The sequence below is a fragment of the Bidens hawaiensis genome, unplaced genomic scaffold (genome assembly GCF_021521415.1).
Source record: "Bidens hawaiensis isolate Kalapana, Puna unplaced genomic scaffold, B.hawaiensis_p1.1 tig00000097_1, whole genome shotgun sequence".
In the NCBI taxonomy this organism is placed as follows: domain Eukaryota; kingdom Viridiplantae; phylum Streptophyta; class Magnoliopsida; order Asterales; family Asteraceae; genus Bidens; species Bidens hawaiensis.
Window position 1 is genome coordinate 7,677,114 of NW_027491017.1, and position 17,577 is coordinate 7,694,690.

At 40.1% G+C, this 17,577-nt stretch overlaps 1 protein-coding gene and 1 pseudogene across 1 annotated transcript; one reads left to right on the top strand and one right to left on the bottom strand.

Annotated features, from left to right (window-relative positions):
• Window positions 1-10,836: 10,836 nt before the first annotated feature.
• Window positions 10,837-11,715, bottom strand: LOC143558052 (small ribosomal subunit protein uS4m pseudogene; annotated as a pseudogene).
• An 840-nt stretch (window positions 11,716-12,555) lies between these two features.
• LOC143568786 (ATP synthase subunit alpha, mitochondrial-like) lies at window positions 12,556-16,094 on the top strand. Its single transcript, XM_077054876.1, has 3 exons — window positions 12,556-12,654; window positions 12,772-12,876; window positions 15,411-16,094. The coding sequence occupies exons 1-3, from the start codon at window positions 12,556-12,558 to the stop codon at window positions 16,092-16,094; spliced, it is 888 nt and encodes a 295-aa protein (XP_076910991.1).
• The last annotated feature ends 1,483 nt before the right edge of the window (window positions 16,095-17,577 follow it).

The window sequence follows — 17,577 nt, forward strand, 5'->3', positions numbered from 1 at the left end:
AGAGGATTACATGCGGGACCATCCTGTAGTGCACTGAAGTGCCCCGCCTGTAGGTCTTTAGCTGATCAATCCGGTTATAGACGACGGGCAAAGGTACGATGAACTTGAGGATCGCCTCAAGCGACACTTCGTTGAGGGGAGTGAAACGAGCAATAGAATTGGCCTTCGATGATATGGTGGAAAAACAACATATCATCGAAAAAAGCGTGGAGGAAGAGCTGCTCATAGGTGATTTTCGTAGAGATCGCATTTTCGAAAAGCGGTATGAGATAAGGGAATGTCTCTTTTATAGAAAGGGAGTTCCACTGAAGAAAAAAACTTTGGATTATTATTTAAAATAAATTCAAAAGAACCCTACTCGCAGCAATCCACATTGCAAAATTCTTAGAAAAGTAAAAGCTTTAAAGATTGATTTATTCTTCTAAATCGCTAAGAATAGACAGAATTTCTCTTATAAGAGAGCCATTTTAAAGAGTATAAAAACAGAATTACTACAATCCCTTTTAGAAAAAAGGTGGCTTAACTAACGAAAGAAAAATGGAACCAGATTTCTTAAAGGAAAGCGCTTTGCCTTACGCAATATAAAATAAAAAGAGAAGAAAAATAGAAAGATGAAGGAACAAAGTTGACACAGTCCCTTTCTTTTCGTTGGTCAACAACCAACCATATACACCGCCAAAGAATTTTGGCGTAAAACAAGACTTCTCAAGTCCCGCTTACTATTACTATAAATAAAGTAGTAAGTATACTACTTTGTAAGGTGCCAGCCAGTTAGTTATACCCTTTCAATAAAAAAGTTCAGTAAGTCAGTTTATCTTTCACTTTCAATAAAGAAGTAAGAAAGTTTGACCTTTGTCGGCTAGCTAGGAAGGATAAAAGCTAAAAGCAAAGTCCCCGTAACCGCCTGCGAATGAATAGCGTTCCGTTTCACTCGGGCAACTCCAAGAGAGGTCGATGAAAAGAGCCCACCTCGGATACTGAAGGAAGGTATGGAGATGGCGCTGCTAGAACCAAGGTTCGTAGCCCCAAACCAAAAGCCTTATTCTTCAACAGGAGATGGTCTAGTACTTTGGGGCAGTAACTCAAAGTGGTACCGGGTAAATCCCTAACTATATGCTTCCACTAAATACGCGGTAACACTCACTCATGTGCTGAACACAGAGCCAATCACGGACCTCTTAAGTTTGTTTTTTCAGAAAAACCACAAAAAGGAGAAAGAACATTCTTTCACAGATTCTTGCCATTACTGTTGGAAAACAAATTTTTCTGTAGGCATCCATCAGGTTCGAGATTATATACTGCTGCAGAAATTGAATCGAAGGGGTTGGTTGAAAGGTAAGGATAGCGTCATTTTCCGATTGGTTAGATGGTAAGGATAACATGATTAACTAGTTTCGGGTCTCTTGGATCATGGGCCAGAGCTACTTGGGTTTAGCCCGCTGAACATGGATGGGCTTGGATCCTTTGCATGATTTCATATGCCTTTGACGGGCTTTTTATTTGGACAGATCTGGAGGGCCTTCTTGCATGGACTTGGGCATCGTTCTCGTAAAGCAGTACTGATTCAAGGGCTTGGTAGCGAGGGTGTCACTTGTATATTCTCTCAGCAAGAGGAATGAAAGTGTGCCGCCATGTCTTGCTCTGGCTTGCCAAAAGCATTTAACATAGAATTCATTAGCAGAAATGGTAGACTATCGATCGAAGCCCTATATCTCTACCACTACCTTGATCAATTAGTGGGGCATTCTAAACCTTCGTCTTAAATCAATGGGGAACCTCTCTATCTTATGAATCTACTGGTACTGCACCTGAGCTAGCGTGACTGGATCCCTCAATCCGGTTTTCTGGATGTAACGATGGTATTTCTCATTAATTTTGTAGAATAACCAATTACATAATATATACACCCAAGTCTCCTAACAAAGTGGAGAAGTCAAAAGACTAAAATAAGTTTGTTACAACAATACAATCTAATCCATAATTGAAATCTTATCCTTTATACCCCCCTTCAAGCGGAAAGGTGGCGGTCCGACACGAAGCTTTGCGCGAAAGTGTTCAAACAGTGGTTGTGGAAGACTTTTGGTGAAGATGTCCGCCACTTGTTGCTTGGTAGGAACAAACTGCGTTTGCAATTTACCAGATGAGACCAATTCCAGAATAAAATGATAATCTATATCAGTGTACTTGGCCCGTTTATGAGCAATAGGATTCTGGCTAAGAAATAAAGCACTTCGATTATCACAAAGTAACGTTGGTCGATCAGGTGGTAGCACATGAAGCTCCCGAAGAAGATGCGTAACCCATATAATTTCGGCTGCTGTGTTTGCCATAGCCCGATACTCAGACTCACAACTAGACCGGGAGACTGTGGGCTGCTTCTTTGCACTCCATGAAACGAGATTTCCACCTAGATAGATTGAGTACCCGTATGTAGATCGACGAGTCTTAATGCAACGTGCCCAATCGGCATCCGAATAACCAACGAGTGAAGTAGTGGCCGGTTTGTCAAAGGTTAGACCATAAGAGATGGTGCCTTTAACATAACGAAGAATACGCTTGACTGATTGAAAGTGGGCCGTTGTGGGAGAATGAAGGAATTGACTTGCTTGGTTGACGGAATAAGAAAGATCCGGTCGAGTGATAGTGAGGTATTGTAATGCACCAACAAGAGAACGGTAAAGTGTTGGATCCGAAAATGGAGACCCGTGAGAGGAAAATGTTTCGGTAGTAGCCAAAGGGGTAGCAACAGGTTTGACATCAAGAAGCCCTGTGCGTGCTAAGATGTCATATGCATATTTAAATTGACTGAGAAACAAACCTGTTTTGGTGTAGTTAACCTCAAGGCCTAGAAAGTAGAAAGTAACCAAGTTTACCCAAGTCTTTAATTGCAAAGGTGCTGTGAAGTTGAGATATAAAACGTTGAACCAAAACCTCATCGTTTCCCGTCAAAATAATGTCGTCCACATAGACGAGAAGATACATGATGCAAGTGTTTCGTTTAAAAACGAATAAAGAAGTATCGATCTACAACACGTGAACCCATTTTCAAGAAGAAAGGTACTAAGACATTCGAACCATGCACGCGGAGCTTGTTTTAAACCATATAGCGCCTTTTTGAGACGACACACATGAGTCGGGTATTGGGAATCAACAAAACTTGGTGGTTGTTCCATGAACACGGTTTCGGTTAGGTTGCCATTCAAGAAAGCATTTTTCACATCTAGTTGGTGAAGATTCTAGTTGTGAATTGTAGCTAGAGTTAGGACGATATAGACCGTTGATGCTTTGACAACAGGGTTGAATGTGTGAGAGTAATCCAAACCCCAAACTTGGGTAAAACCTTGGGCCACTAGACGAGCTTTAAACCGATAAATAGAACCATCTGAGTGGTATTTGGTACGATAAACCCATTTTGACCCAACTACATTGGAATGAGCACGACGAGGAACAAGATCCCAAGTATGATTTCTAGTTAGAGCATCCATTTCTTCACGCATAGCAATAACCCACTTAGGGTGTTTGGCAGCGGATTTGTAACCCTTCGGGTCTTTAGCAGCAAAGAGGGCATAATGAATCGGGGCTGTTTGGACAAAAGTCAGATTAGCATAATGCTTGGGTTTGAAAATACCATCTTTGGATCGAGTGGTCATGGGATTTAAGGAAGAGGTGGTGGATGTGGTGTTAGGATTGTGTGTAGATGTGGTAGGCTGAGTAGGTGATGTAGGTTCGGGTGTGGATGTGGTGGATGTATCTTGTGTGGGAGATGTGTTAGATATAATGCTAGGATAATTAGGTGGGGTGATGTTGACTGTAGGTGAGGGTGGGGTACTGGGTAAATTTGTTTTGGGTTGGAAATTAGGTAAAGGACAAATATTGCATGGATTATGTGCATGGGTTTTGCATGGGGTATTTGTGTGAGTGTTAGATATGAATGGAGATGACAAAGGTGTAGAAATTGGTGCTATTGGTTGCACAGTTTCATCAAAATTTGAGAAGACAAGAGTAGCCTCATTTACTGGTGAAATAACGCCACTAAATGGGAAGTTCGTTTCATAAAATTGAGCATGTCGTGTTATATAAACACGAGAGGTGGAAGGATTTAAGCACCGATATCCTTTGTGTTGAGGACTGTAACCGATAAAAATGCACGGTGCGCTTCGGGGAGCAAGTTTATGTTTTGCATAGTCCCTTAAATATGGAAATACACGACAACCAAAGGTTCGAAAGTTTAAATAAGTTGGCGGTGTATGGAATACAAGTTCAAAAGAAGACTTGTTTTCAATAATTGGTGACGGCAACCTATTAATAATATATGTTGCAGAGACAAACGCATCTACCCACAATGAAGCAGGTGCATGTGAGTTGAATAACATTGAAAGACCCATTTCTGTAATATGTCGGTGCTTACGTTCGGCTCGCCCATTTTGTTGAGGAGTGTGTGGACAAGATATTCGATGGTGAATACCATTGTCCACCAATAATTTCCGAACTCGGTGATTGGTGAATTCTGTGCCCCCATCGCTTTGAAAGGTTTTAACCTTGCGAGAGAATTGAGTGTGAACAAATTGCAAGAAAGCCACAAACACATTATAGAAATTAGATTTAGCTTTTATCGGGTAAAACCAAGTGAATCTCGAGTAGTCATCAATAAATGTTGCATAATAATGAAAACCATCGGTAGACACAACCGGAGACGGTCCCCACAAATCACAAAGAACTAAATCCAACATATTTGAAGCACGTTTAGGATTAACAATAAAAGGTAAATTTTTAGCCTTGGACAATTCACAAGGAGAACAAACATCTGGTTTTGGTAATAAAGAAGAAACAGAAAGATGCCCATTATTATTTAAAAAAGAAACAATTTTGAAAGATGCGTGTCCTAAATGTTGATGCCAAATTTCATAGGAGGCACGAAGCTGATGCGACCCGAACAGTAGCAATAAAGGCCTTGTGTTGCTGTTCGAGAATGTATAGTCCATCCTCACACCTGCCCCTTGCTAGAACCGCTTGCGTGGTTCGGTCCTGAATATCAAAAAACCATCAGAAAATTTAATGTCAACAGGAGAGTCCTTAGTTAATTTACTGATAGAGAGAAGGTTTTTTATAAGATGAGGAACCACAAGTACATCAAGTAGGGGCAAGTTGTTAATAGAGGAAGTACCAATACCGGAAACAGTTAAAGATTTACCGTTACCAAAAGTTACAAAAGTTTTGCCCGAATAAGAAGTAGTCGAATCAAGATGAGCAGAAGATGGAGTCATATGGGCAGTCACCCCGGTATCGACGCACCAATCCGGCGAGTCACGAGTGACATGGCACTGGGCTTGAAAAGCTTGTGCCAGATTTGCATCTAGGGGTGGTGCGTGTTGGGCAAACTTGGCAAGCTCGGGACAAGATGAGGCGTAATGGCAGTCTTTGCGACATAGTTGGCAATGAGGCTGCCGATGACCACGAGCATGCCCACCGGTGTTGTTGCCGCCACGAGAGTGACCGCGCGAGTAGTGAAAGAAGATCGCTGGGCAAAAAGGCTGCCAGCGGAGCGGAGACAGTTGAGCCATGGATAGATTGCATGAAAAGTTCAAGACTTTCGGCTTGAGATAATAGGGCACGAAAAGCAAGACGTGGTGTGACCGTCCTCTTTGCAGTGGCAAAGGTTTCGAATGATGAACTGAGCCCACGCAAAAACCAGTGACACTTATCCGTGTCATCAACCGGGTGACCGATAGCCGAGAGTTGGTCACACAATGATTTAAACTTGCGACCGTAATCAGAGATCGAAGAGGAACCCTTTTGAAGTTGGTGAAGTGAATCACGAAGGGTATGCATGCGTTCCATAGAATTGTTTTGATAAGCGGCTTCAAGAGCGCACCAAACTTGGCGTGCGGTAGAGAGGCCTAGAACTTTGGCCATAGCCTCTTCCGTAAGAGATGATTGAATAAGAAGAAATACTCTTTGATCGACTTCTTTCCAAGAAGTGTAGGCGGGATTCTTTGTCTTGAACAATGAGTGTTTCAGGTGGTGCAGATAAGGAACCATCCACATGCGAGAGAAGATGTTGATAGGAGAGGAGAGGGGTGATTTGATTCTTCCACAAAAGATAATTTGTGGATGAAAGCTTGATGGGTAACATATGAAGAAGAGTGTTAAGAGGAAGTGAGGAAACATCATCGGCGGTAGCCATGAGCAGAAGAAGAAGAGGCAAGATTAAGGTTTGAAAAGGAGAATTAGTATACTGGCTGATACCATGTAACGATGGTATTTCTCATTAATTTTGTAGAATAACCAATTACATAATATATACACCCAAGTCTCCTAACAAAGTGGAGAAGTCAAAAGACTAAAATAAGTTTCTTACAACAATAAAATCTAATCCATAATTGAAATCTTATCCTTTATACTGGATATGATCCCAAAGAAATGGAATTTCCCTAGCAATCTCTTAAACTCCTTATTTGTTGTTTATTGTTGGGGCTCGAGCTTCCTGTGTAGCTTTAACTCGATTTTGACGGATTTCAATACCCTTCCGATGAACTAGAAAGCCGAGTCTATTTCCAGGGGTCAGCCTTCAGGCACACTTTCTGAAATCGATGTAGATTCGCTTGCCACAACGACCGGGCAGGATAGAAGATCGCCCAACCTTCCAATTTCTCTTTCTGCTCTTAGTCGTACAGCCCAGAAAAAGTTGACACATTTTAATGATGTTAGCCACGGGTCATAACGCACTCTTCGCACAACAAAGCCACTTTGAAGTTGACTTATTCGCTCAGCCAATCGTCGGAATGTGTACGAGATACCATATGGGCCCAATATCTCAATAGCACCTTTGTCTAAAGCTTCAAATGAAACTTCATATCTAAAACGCGACAACGATCTAACTAGAAAGTCATTAATAACTTGATCGAAGAACCAGCGTTTATTGAAGAAGCTATAGAGTCGATTACAAAATGTACTAGTTTGAAAGGCTCGTTGGAATTGATCCACTACTGGATTTACATTATACGCAACGAGAACCTGGAGTACAAAACATAATAGGTATTAGTTTGGTAATGGTTGGAGCAGCAAACTCGGATTCGGCAAGAATCTCATATTTTGGTAGTACGAAGGGGGAATTGGCCCAAAAATTGGTTAAGACGCTGACGAGCGCTGGCGGCTGACTTAAGCACCCCCCACCCCCCCCCCCCCCCGTAACGCGCGAAATGGTCGCCTATTACACGGCTCCTAAGGTAAGGAGTCTTCTATCTTTACGGGAAGGATTAGAAATGCTTGAGAATTCCTTGATAACGATAATGACTTTGCCAGGTTCTAGGGGCTTTCTTTTTTGTCGATCGAGCCGCTCTCCCTCATTCCACTCGTCCAGCCCTCTTCATGAACTTGTACAATCAATGCCACAGAGATAGCCAACTCTATTATTTAAAAAATCAGGAAAGGGGCAACGATTTGGCACCAGATATCCGAAGGTGTGGAAAGAGCAGCTGTGTGAAGCGGAAAAGCCATCAAAAAAGGACGATTGTTAATGGAGGTTTCCACAGAAAGACCCCTTGGTTCTGGCAAACGGATCACAATTACAAGTACTTGGGAGCATACCGATGGAATGATCGAAATATGAACAGTTAAAATAATATGGTCATAGATCTTAGGTTGTAACTTGATCATGAGCGAATTTGTTGATGTTGCACCCATCAAGTATGGAAAGTGCCAAACATTGGGAACTACCTTGGGAGGAGTTAGGAACAGGAATAAGGAGAAGCAAGAACCACTTAAATGGAGGATTCGATTGTATTGCGTCCTTTGTTCCCCATAGCAACTAGGGATCAAAAAGCACCAAATTTGATGACTTATTAAGGGAAAGACGAAGTAAGAGCATGCTATTGAATACGTTGAAAGATATGTCGGGGAGGCCTTCGTTGATTGTGTACGAACAAAATATGAGTCCAAAGGCAAGGTAAGAATAAGAAAGGGTTTAGCTACTGGAGATTTTTACTCTTCCGGGAACCAGTAACGCGTAAACCATGTCAAACCAAGACCGATCAATATTCGAACGGAACGGATTCTAACTTCTCGTAGAATAGTTTCTGGTGCGAAATGAAATTCATAGGATATATCTATGAGTAATTCAAAGGATAACATAAAGATTTTCTAGGATTATAATCCTAACCCCCGCTCCTTCGACTGATTGCTTTTACTTATTTCGTCGGGGGAAATATGGTCAAAATGGGACTTAAAAAGTGGTTCGTGTTTGTTTTTATTGATTAGGAGTTTTGCAAGATCCAAGATCTCGATATCGGTTTTTGAACCGATATCGAGATTCTCTAAAAAAAAATTGCGAACCAGGGTGTCATGGTTCTTGTTAATTAACCATGAAAAAATTTTGATTACTTTAGGATTTTTGCGGTATTCCAGCAAAAGCTGGCTTACCACGGACACTATGTAAATCTCCATCGGCCGTTGCCCATCCTGTTGTTGGGTAATGGTAACGACATACCCCCCCCCCCCCCCCGGGAATTGCTAGGTGGGGGAGTAGGCTTTGAGAAATCTTCGAGTCTCCCCGAACCCGGGTAAAACTGTTGTACGGGTCGGGACAAAGCGTCCATAAAGACGTAATTTCCCGTTCCTGTATGTCCGGCGGAGGACAGAACAAGACTTCCTAAAAGGAAGAAAGAAACAAAAAAGTTGATCAAAAAATGAGACATTCCATAACCTCGGAGAGTGCTTTACCGTGTTGGGTCATTGATATATCCTTTTTTTTTCTTTATTTGACTTCAACTGAGCGGCAGACCCAACACGACTGACAGATAAGCCGACGTTAATAGCAGGTCTAATTCCGCGATAAAATAGCTCTTTTTCCGAATAGATTTGTCCATCAGTTTTGGAGATCACATTAGTAGGAATATAGGCTGATACGTCTCTAGCTTGTGTTTCAATGACGGGTAAGGCGGTCAAGCTACTTGCGCCTGTTTGCTCCGATCGTTTAGCAGCTCTTTCTAAGAGACGAGAATGCAAATAAAAAACATCCCCTGTGAAAGCCTCACGACCTGGTGGTTGGCGTAACAATAATGACATTTGTCGATATGCTACCGCCTGCTTACTCAGATCATCATAGATTATTAATGCATGCATTCCATTATCGCGGAAATATTCTCCCATGGCACAGCCAGTATATGGAGCCAGAAATTGCATAGGAGCAGGATCTGAAGCGGTGGCTGCTACAGAATGGAATATTCCATAGCATTTTCTTCTGAAAGAATTTAAACTAATTGCGCCACTGTTAAGCGTTTCTGTCCAATCGCTAAATAGACACAATACAATGTCTCACTCTCAAAGGTGCTCCTTGAGTTCATTTGTTTTTAGTTTAATATGTTATCGATAGCAATAACTGTTTTTCCAGTTTGTCGGTCCCCGATTATAGTTCTCGTTGACCACGGCCTATAAGAACCAGGCTATCTACCGCTTTTAACCCAGTTTGCATAGGCTCGTGCACAGATTTACGTTCAATAATCCCATGGGCTTTCACTTCGACACGTCTTTGCTCATGATCTCTTAGAGCGCTTCTTCCATAAATAGGTACTCCCAAAGTGTCGACCACACGCCCTAGCATAGCCTTTACCGCAAGGACATCCACAATAGAGCCACTGCACTTGACAAGATCTCCTTTTTTAATAGCAGTATCACTACCAAAGACAACAATCCCTACATTCTCATTATCAAGATTAAAGGCTATTCCTTTCACACCGCTGGAAAATTCAACCATTTCCCCGGCTTGAATCTCGTTCAACCCATAAACACGTGTAATCCAATCTCCAACTGAGACCACTCGACCAATCTCATCCACTTGAAAATTCGTGTAAACGTTGCTAATTCTACTTTCTAATAGAGTCGTTAGTTCAGAAGCTCTCGGAGAGAATTCCATGATTCTATTTATTTTGGATATAAGGGGGGAATACCGCTTTCTATTTCAAAGAGCTCTATTTTCGCTATTCTTATATATCAGATTCGAGCTTGTACTACTAGAACTAGGAGTTGAGATATCGCGCAGAACAACAACACAATCCTTTGTTAAATGTCTGCGAGCTCCTTCTTCTTTCGTGAAAGCATACCGGTCGTTATGTTAAGCATCTAATCCTAGTATTTATGTTCTCTGTGTTAGAGGAGTTAGATGTCCCTCATGTTGAACAGTCTGACATCAAGTTGTTAGGACCTGAGTCACTACGCGAACACTTAACACAAGACTGAAACCAAGCTAGAGTGGTTTATGAATCAGTCATCAATGATCTTAGCCAAACGGTGACCGACTACGTAAGCACTTTGGGCGCAGGTTTCTTGATCGGACTTGAAGAATTGTCATAAAGACATCACTCTGCTTTATATATATATATATATATATATATATATATATATATATATATATATATATAATTGGATTCTAAAATAAGATTCAATGAATTAGAAGCATTCACAGTTTTAAGTTCGTTTGTCATCATCTTTTCTCCTCATCATTAGCCTGTTTCCAAGAGGGAGAAGAGAATGTCTTTCAAGTTGGAGAGCATATGATATTTCTCCATCGCAGCATAGCATCTATCGACTGAACAAAGTAACTTTCGAAATGGTCTGGGAAGGAATGCAATAGGTATTTCAATTGTTGGACTAAATGAATACCAAGGAAGGCAAGGTCACAACCTGCCGTCATAGCTTGCCCCTTGCTTCGTACGAGACAGAAAATAAAAATCAAAATGGAAATAGTGAATCAAGATCTAGACTATCCTCTATTCCGATATATATGCCCCTATGAGCGACTATGCCGATCTTTTTATTTTTTAGCCACGCGCGTTTCCGCTAAGAAGAAGAAGGTTTGGATATTTAAACCTTAAGAGGATGCTATGGAATGTGCTCTTGGCGCACGTGAGGGATGTGACCTATGTTAGGTCCATAAGATAGCACAGCTTTTGGTGTTCAATGATTCACCTCCGAATAATGAGTAGATAGGGAAGAGCTTTTTATGTTTCTCTTCATAGAAGACTGATGGGTGGAGCAAGAGGTCAAATTACTATAGAAAGAAGAGTTGTAAACTATAGAACTTCTTTTTTTAGTAGTAAGATTTAGGGTTTTTTCGTTCCTTCTCTTCGATAATAATATCGATTTGAAATGATAGAAATTCCTCTTGATTCTCTTGTGTTCACGAAAGAACTGCCTAAGCATACTTTTTCGGATCCAAACTTCTTTGGTCTTTCTAAGTCTTCGTCTTGCATATAAGAACACAACTGTTGCAAAAACGGGTATTTCAGTAGTAGGCGGAATCCCCTCTTAGTTTTAAGTAAGCGGAACCATTCCGTTTTGGTTCTTCTCCACATTCTTACCAGGCTATCCAGGGATTTTCCTATGATTTTAGAAACTGAAATTTCGATATATAAGAATCTCCTTATTTCTGAATAGATTATAGCATCATTTTCTTTCAAAGATATGAAATCACCTTGGGAAAATTGAAAATAAGTAATGCTAACTATTACATTATTCACACAAAGCCTCCGATGACTATTGGCTGTTCTTTTTAAGCCTTCGATGTTTTTTAGTCTAATAAGAGCTTGGGGGTACCGATGACCTGCAAATTTGGCTAGCTTGTAATTTAAATAAGTACAAAAAAGAAAGTATGAAATAACAGAATCTATGTTAGGTCTTTGGTTTGATGGTTGTACGTGCTAAAAATACGGTACATTCCATTTTTTTTCCCATCCTAGTCTTTCGCAACACTTCAGGTTTACTTATTTTGTTAAGTCTCGACTTTTTTGCTTTGATCTTCAAAGTCAAAAAAGTATTTATTAGTGATGTTTAGAGGGAAGTCTTCCTGTTTCTTGTTTCGTTTACAGGTAGCCTATCTTTACTTCACTCGACCCAAGCAATGCCCAAAGAGTCCCCTGTCTTTCTTGGTTGGACCAAGCCAACTATTTCCGACAAGTCTTTCCTAATTTTTAGAGACAGAAGCAGAACTACAGGGATGAAATGAAAAGTGTTTCTTAAGATAGGAAACTTGTATTTCTCATTCACAAATTCATCTTTGTTTATGCTGCTAACTCTCAGTTTGGTCCTAGTTATGATTCATTTTGTTACTAAAAAAGGAGGAGGAAACTTAGTACCAAATGCTTGACAATCCTTGGTAGAGCTAATTTATGATTTCTTGCTGAACCTTGTAAACGAACAAATAGGGGGTCTTTCCGGAAATGTTAAACAAAAGTTTTTCCCTTGCATCTTGGTCACTTTTACTTTTTTGTTATTTTGTAATCTTCAGGGTATGATACCTTATAGCTTCACAGTTACAAGTCATTTTCTCATTACTTTAGGTCTCTCATTTTCTAATTTTGTTAGCATTACTATAGTGCGATTTCAAAGAAATGGGCTTCATTTTTTAAGCTTCTTATTACCCGCAGGAGTCACACTGCCATTAGCACCTTTTTTAGTACTCATTGAGCTAATTTCTTATTGTTTCCGCGCATTAAGCTTAGAAATACGTTTATTTGCTAATATGATGGTCGGTTATAGTTTAGTAAAGACAAGGTCGTAAATATGGTCATAGTTGCTTCAGTACAACCAACTTTGTCATATTTCAAGTTGGTTGCTCTAACAGAAGTCCAGGAACGGATCCTTTTTCCTGGAATGACTGAGGTCAAATGACCCATTAGGTGGTAGCCATTCAAAAGCCCAAGAGACGATGCACTAGTTCGATACCTAATGACTTGCCCTACTTTTTGTCTAAACCGGTTGATTGAATGTCTGAGGTAGGGCCTTCTTTGCCAAAGTAACGGGGCCCTTCCAATAGGGGACTTTGACTTCTATATCCCATTATCCAAAGATCTCCTTCCTTATCGTTGCCGGTCTAAGCAGAAGGTTGCTAAGTCAGATGTCTGGTGAACACATTCGTAATGAGTATGGATCCATTAGGTGTACTAGGAAGGAAGCGAGGTACTGAGTTTAGCATCGACAAGTGGATCTTTATTCTAAATGATATGGGAGACAGTCAAATCATCAGTCTCAGCATCAACAGAAGAAAAGGACTGACCGTCCGCCGGCGTTCAAGAGAGATCCCAAAGGCTCGAACTTTTTGCTAGCTTTGAAACATGGGCCGAAGGAAAGAGGCAGACTAAAAAAAGTCGTGGTCAAAGCAAAGAAAAAGATGCCAAAAAAGATTCACTTTAGCTTCTAGCTCGCTTAGTGTAGTATTCTTGCGAAGGTAGCATTAGCTAGGCAATCAAGGCAGGTCGAACAGAGTCAGTCCTAGGGTGAAGATCCTCGTATGGAAAAATGGATTGAGCTGGCTAATCACTTGATGACCTGGTGGAGAATGGGAACAGAGAGTCACTCCCATAAACGAATGAAAGGGAACAGAGAGTCACTCCCATAAACGAATGAAAGGGAATCCTGGTCCTGATCGAACCAGAGATTCCGACAACCGGAGGAATCGGCAGAAAGAGATGGGTCGAATACTGGAATCTGCCCAAAAGTTCTGACTTTTTCGAGGCAGGGCTTTGATCCGTATCTGGAAACTCCTCGAACTGCTGGGTGCGACATATTCATGGACTGGCAAAGCGAACTATCAATTTGATCAGGAGAGCCTAGAGAGCTCTCTATCTTTCCCCAAATTCTGACTAGCGCGGTTCTATTTCTCAACCAACTTTCATTTTTTCTTTCTTTTTCAGCCGACTTGAAAGGTGCTCTCAGTGTACCGCCATACGCACCCAGACATTAGACCAAGCAGGAACCAAGGATCAAAGTTCCATTGATTCATCTATCTCAAATAGGGAAAAAACGGAATCACGAAGGGGTCGGCTGAGCTCTAACTGGTTAAACCCGCTTTGGTGGCCTCTTGCCCATAGCTGACTTCTTTGCTAGATGATATCAAATAGTATGACTAGAGTTCAATCCCCAGAAAGTTATAGTAAGACTACAGGGAAGGATATATGAAAGCAGCCTTTTACCCCATTATTCGATGATGAACGCAGCCTAGCTCTCCTCCTTTAATAGGCTAAGCCTATCCCTTTGCCGTAAAGCTAAGACATAACTCAGCTAGGACCGAAGAGATCATTGCTAGTTTCATTCCAGTTCTCAATTGAGAAGTCAACAAACATGTCAATCCTTCTCGTATATCATATCCCTTTTACACAGTCTTTGTTTAAGTAGTGGGAGACTTTCAACTAATGAAATCTAAACCAGCTAGTTCAGTCAGATACATCTTTCAACTAATGAAATCTAAACCAACTAGTTCAGCCAGATACCAGCTAAGCAACCTCTAAAGCAGCTATTGGAGCAGTAGCAGCTTGAAATTCGCATACCAACGACGAAGGAATTCCCCACTTTCTAATGCAATACGACAAAGCTTAGGGAGTCAGCTAGTCCAACATCAGTCATTCTAATGGAATATCTGGAATATCGAACTGGGAAATGAAAGACTTTCTTTCTTTATATACGAGTCAATTACATACCGGAAATATCGAACAGTAAATGCAATACCGAAAATGTGATATCTAAAGTCAATCTCAGTGAATTCCGTACCAAGCAGTCCAACCAAAACCTAACAGTATATCAAATCTATCCTATAAAGGTAGTCCAACACAAGTAATCGATACCACGCCTTCACCCTTTGAGAAGTTACTTTGTGAAATAGGATTGCTCCCTTGTACAATTTCTTCATTTTAGATAGCTAGAGCTAAGCCTGTCCTAAGTATGAGTCGGGTAGGACCTTTCAGTCAAGTGCCTTGCCTTCCAAACCTATTCATTTAGTCCAACAATTGAAATACATATTCGCATTCCTTCCCAGACCATTTCTAAAGTTACTTTGTTCAGTCGATAGATGCAATGCTGCGATGGAGAAATATCATATGCTCTCCAACTTGAAATACCTTTTGTTCCCCCTCCTGGCAACAGGTTAGCGATGAGGAGAAAAGATGATGAAAAACGAACTAAAAACTGTGAATGCTTCTAATTCATTGAATATTATTTTAGAATCCAATTATATATATATATATAAAGCAGAGTGATGTCTTTATGACAATTCGTTAAGTCCGATCGAGAAACCTGCGCCCAAAGTGCTTACGTAGCCGGTCACCGTTTGGCTAAGATCCTTGATGACTGATACATAAACCACTCTAACTTGATTTCAGTCTTGTGTTAAGTGTTCGCATAGCGACTCAGGTCCTAACAACTTGGTGTCAGACTGTTAAACATGAGGGGAATCTAACTCCTCTAACACAGAGAACATAAAGACTAGGATTAGATGCTTAGCATAACGACTCTTATGCTTTCACGAAAGAAGAAGGAGCTCGCAGACATCTAACAAAGGATTGTGTTGGTGTTCCGCACGCTATCTCAACTCCTAGTTCTAGTAGTACAAGCTCGAATCTGATCTATAAGAATTGCGAAAATAGATCTCTTTGAAATTGAAAACGATATTCCCCCTTATATCCAAAATAAATAGAATCATTGAATTCTCTCCGAGAGCTTCTGAACTAACGACTCTATTAGAAAGTAGAATTAGCAACTTTTACACGAATTTTCAAGTGGATGAGATTGGTCGAGTGGTCTCAGTTGGAGATGGGATTGCACGTGTTTATGGGTTGAACGAGATTCAAGCTGGGGAAATGGTTGAATTTGCCATCGGTGTGAAAGGAATAGCATTGAATCTTGAGAATGAGAATGTAGGGATTGTTGTCTTTGGTAGTGATACTACTATTAAAGAAAGAGATCTTGTCAAGCGCACTGGCTTTATTGTGGATGTCTCGGCGGGAAAGGCTATGCTAGGGCGTGTGGTCGATGCTTTTGGAGTACCTATTGATGGAAGAGGGGCTCTAAGCGATCACGAGCGAAGACGTGTCGAAAAGAAAGCCCTTGGGATTATTGAACGTAAATATGTACATGAGCCTATGCAAACTGGGTTAAAAGCGGTATATAGCCTGGTTCCTATAGGTCGTGGTCAACGAGAACTTATAATCGGGGACCGGCAAACTAGAAAATCAGCTATTGCTATCGATAACATATTAAACCAAAAGAAAATGAACTCAAGGAGCACTTCTGAGAGTGAGACATTGTATTGTGTCTATGGAGATAAGTAAGAGCACAATATAAAATCAAGACTGGCATTCATCTCCATATTTCTGGGTTGCTGGAAGAAAAGAAATCCGGTCTTTCGTTCTCAACAAGGTAGCCATTGGGAGAACCTGTGGCTGGATTGATACCTTGTTTAGTAAACTTTAAAGTGGCTAGCATATTAAAGGAGCTTGTACTACTAGGAATTGTGTCTCCTTGTTGAATAAATTACACTACTATAACAAAAGCCTATAATTTGCTGACTATGCGTCACATAGTACAATATGCCTCATTTTATAGCCTTTCCACTACACATAGCCTAAGGAAATTGCATAATAGGGATAACACATTTGTTGACTTTCTATACCCACATACAACGCACATGTCAATTCTCCAATCATTTTAAAACGTCAATAACTTTTTAAAAAATTAAAATCATCAGAATAACTAGTGTTTTTTTATCCTTTATATAAGTACCATATTGCTATATAAAAATAATAAAAAAATAGTGGGTTTTTTTATAAATTGTATCAAATTGTGTTATACAATTGTGTTTTTCATAGTGTTTTCCATTGTGTGTTTTTCGACGACTTTTCCAACAACTATTTTCCGGCGACTTCGCGAAATTTTCCGGAAAAAGTTTCCGCATGACTTTTCCGGCAAAAAAATTCCGACGACTTTCCAATGAAAAATTCTGACAACTTTTCCGACGAATATTCCCGGTGGCTTTTTTATGGGTAGGTGCTAGCGGTGGGTTACGGTTGTGGTGGCGGTGGAATGGTAGTGGTGCTTGTAGGAGATGAGTGAAAATATAAGTGGATTTTTGAGATTAAATTAAGTTTTTAAGATTAAACTGGTGGACCAAAATGTCTCCATTCCTAGGAAAAACAAATTTCTTATTTGAACATAACCATCGTATTAGGTTTTAGTTTTCTTAATCTCTTTAAATATTTTACTTGTAAGACTGCCCGCGCGTTGCGGCGGGGACACAATTGTCATTTAGTTAGTGGCAACTCGTACTATTACCGACATTAGCGATAGTAAAATTTGGATTTCGTATAGTTTACGATACCAAGAATTGAAATTTTAGAAAACAATATTACCCAAAAAGATAATAATTTAATTCATCTTCTTAACGAATAAACACGAACAAGAAACTCTTGTTCATTTAGTTTTCGTCTTCGATTGTTTGTTTAGAAAACATGATCGTTTGAGTTACATGAGCGAACATGAACATGATCCGTTCGTGTTTGTCTAGTTCTTTTAATAGCCTAATTTTTCATGATGTCGTGCTTGTAAAACCATTAACTTAGATTCGCAACACAAAAATTTGCCTTCTTTTGAGATTATACCAAAAATATCCTTCGATTGCAAATATATAAAAATGTAAATATAAATATATATTAGTAATTTAATAAACTAAAACTTAATAAATAAGTATTCTATTATGTAGATTACAAAACAGGTATATAACATGTAAGGATAATTAACTTTCAATGAAATGTGTTC

What these genes read in the sequence shown, in the direction of transcription:
- LOC143568786 (XM_077054876.1), top strand. Translation starts at nt 12,556, where the DNA reads ATGGTCATAGTTGCTTCAGTACAACCAACTTTGTCATATTTCAAGTTG. An exon ending in TTTTTCCTGGAATGACTGAG is followed by an intron (nt 12,655 to 12,771) that starts GTCAAATGACCC and finishes TGTCTGAGGTAG; the next exon opens with GGCCTTCTTTGCCAAAGTAA. An exon ending in GTTGCCGGTCTAAGCAGAAG is followed by an intron (nt 12,877 to 15,410) that starts GTTGCTAAGTCA and finishes TTGCGAAAATAG; the next exon opens with ATCTCTTTGAAATTGAAAAC.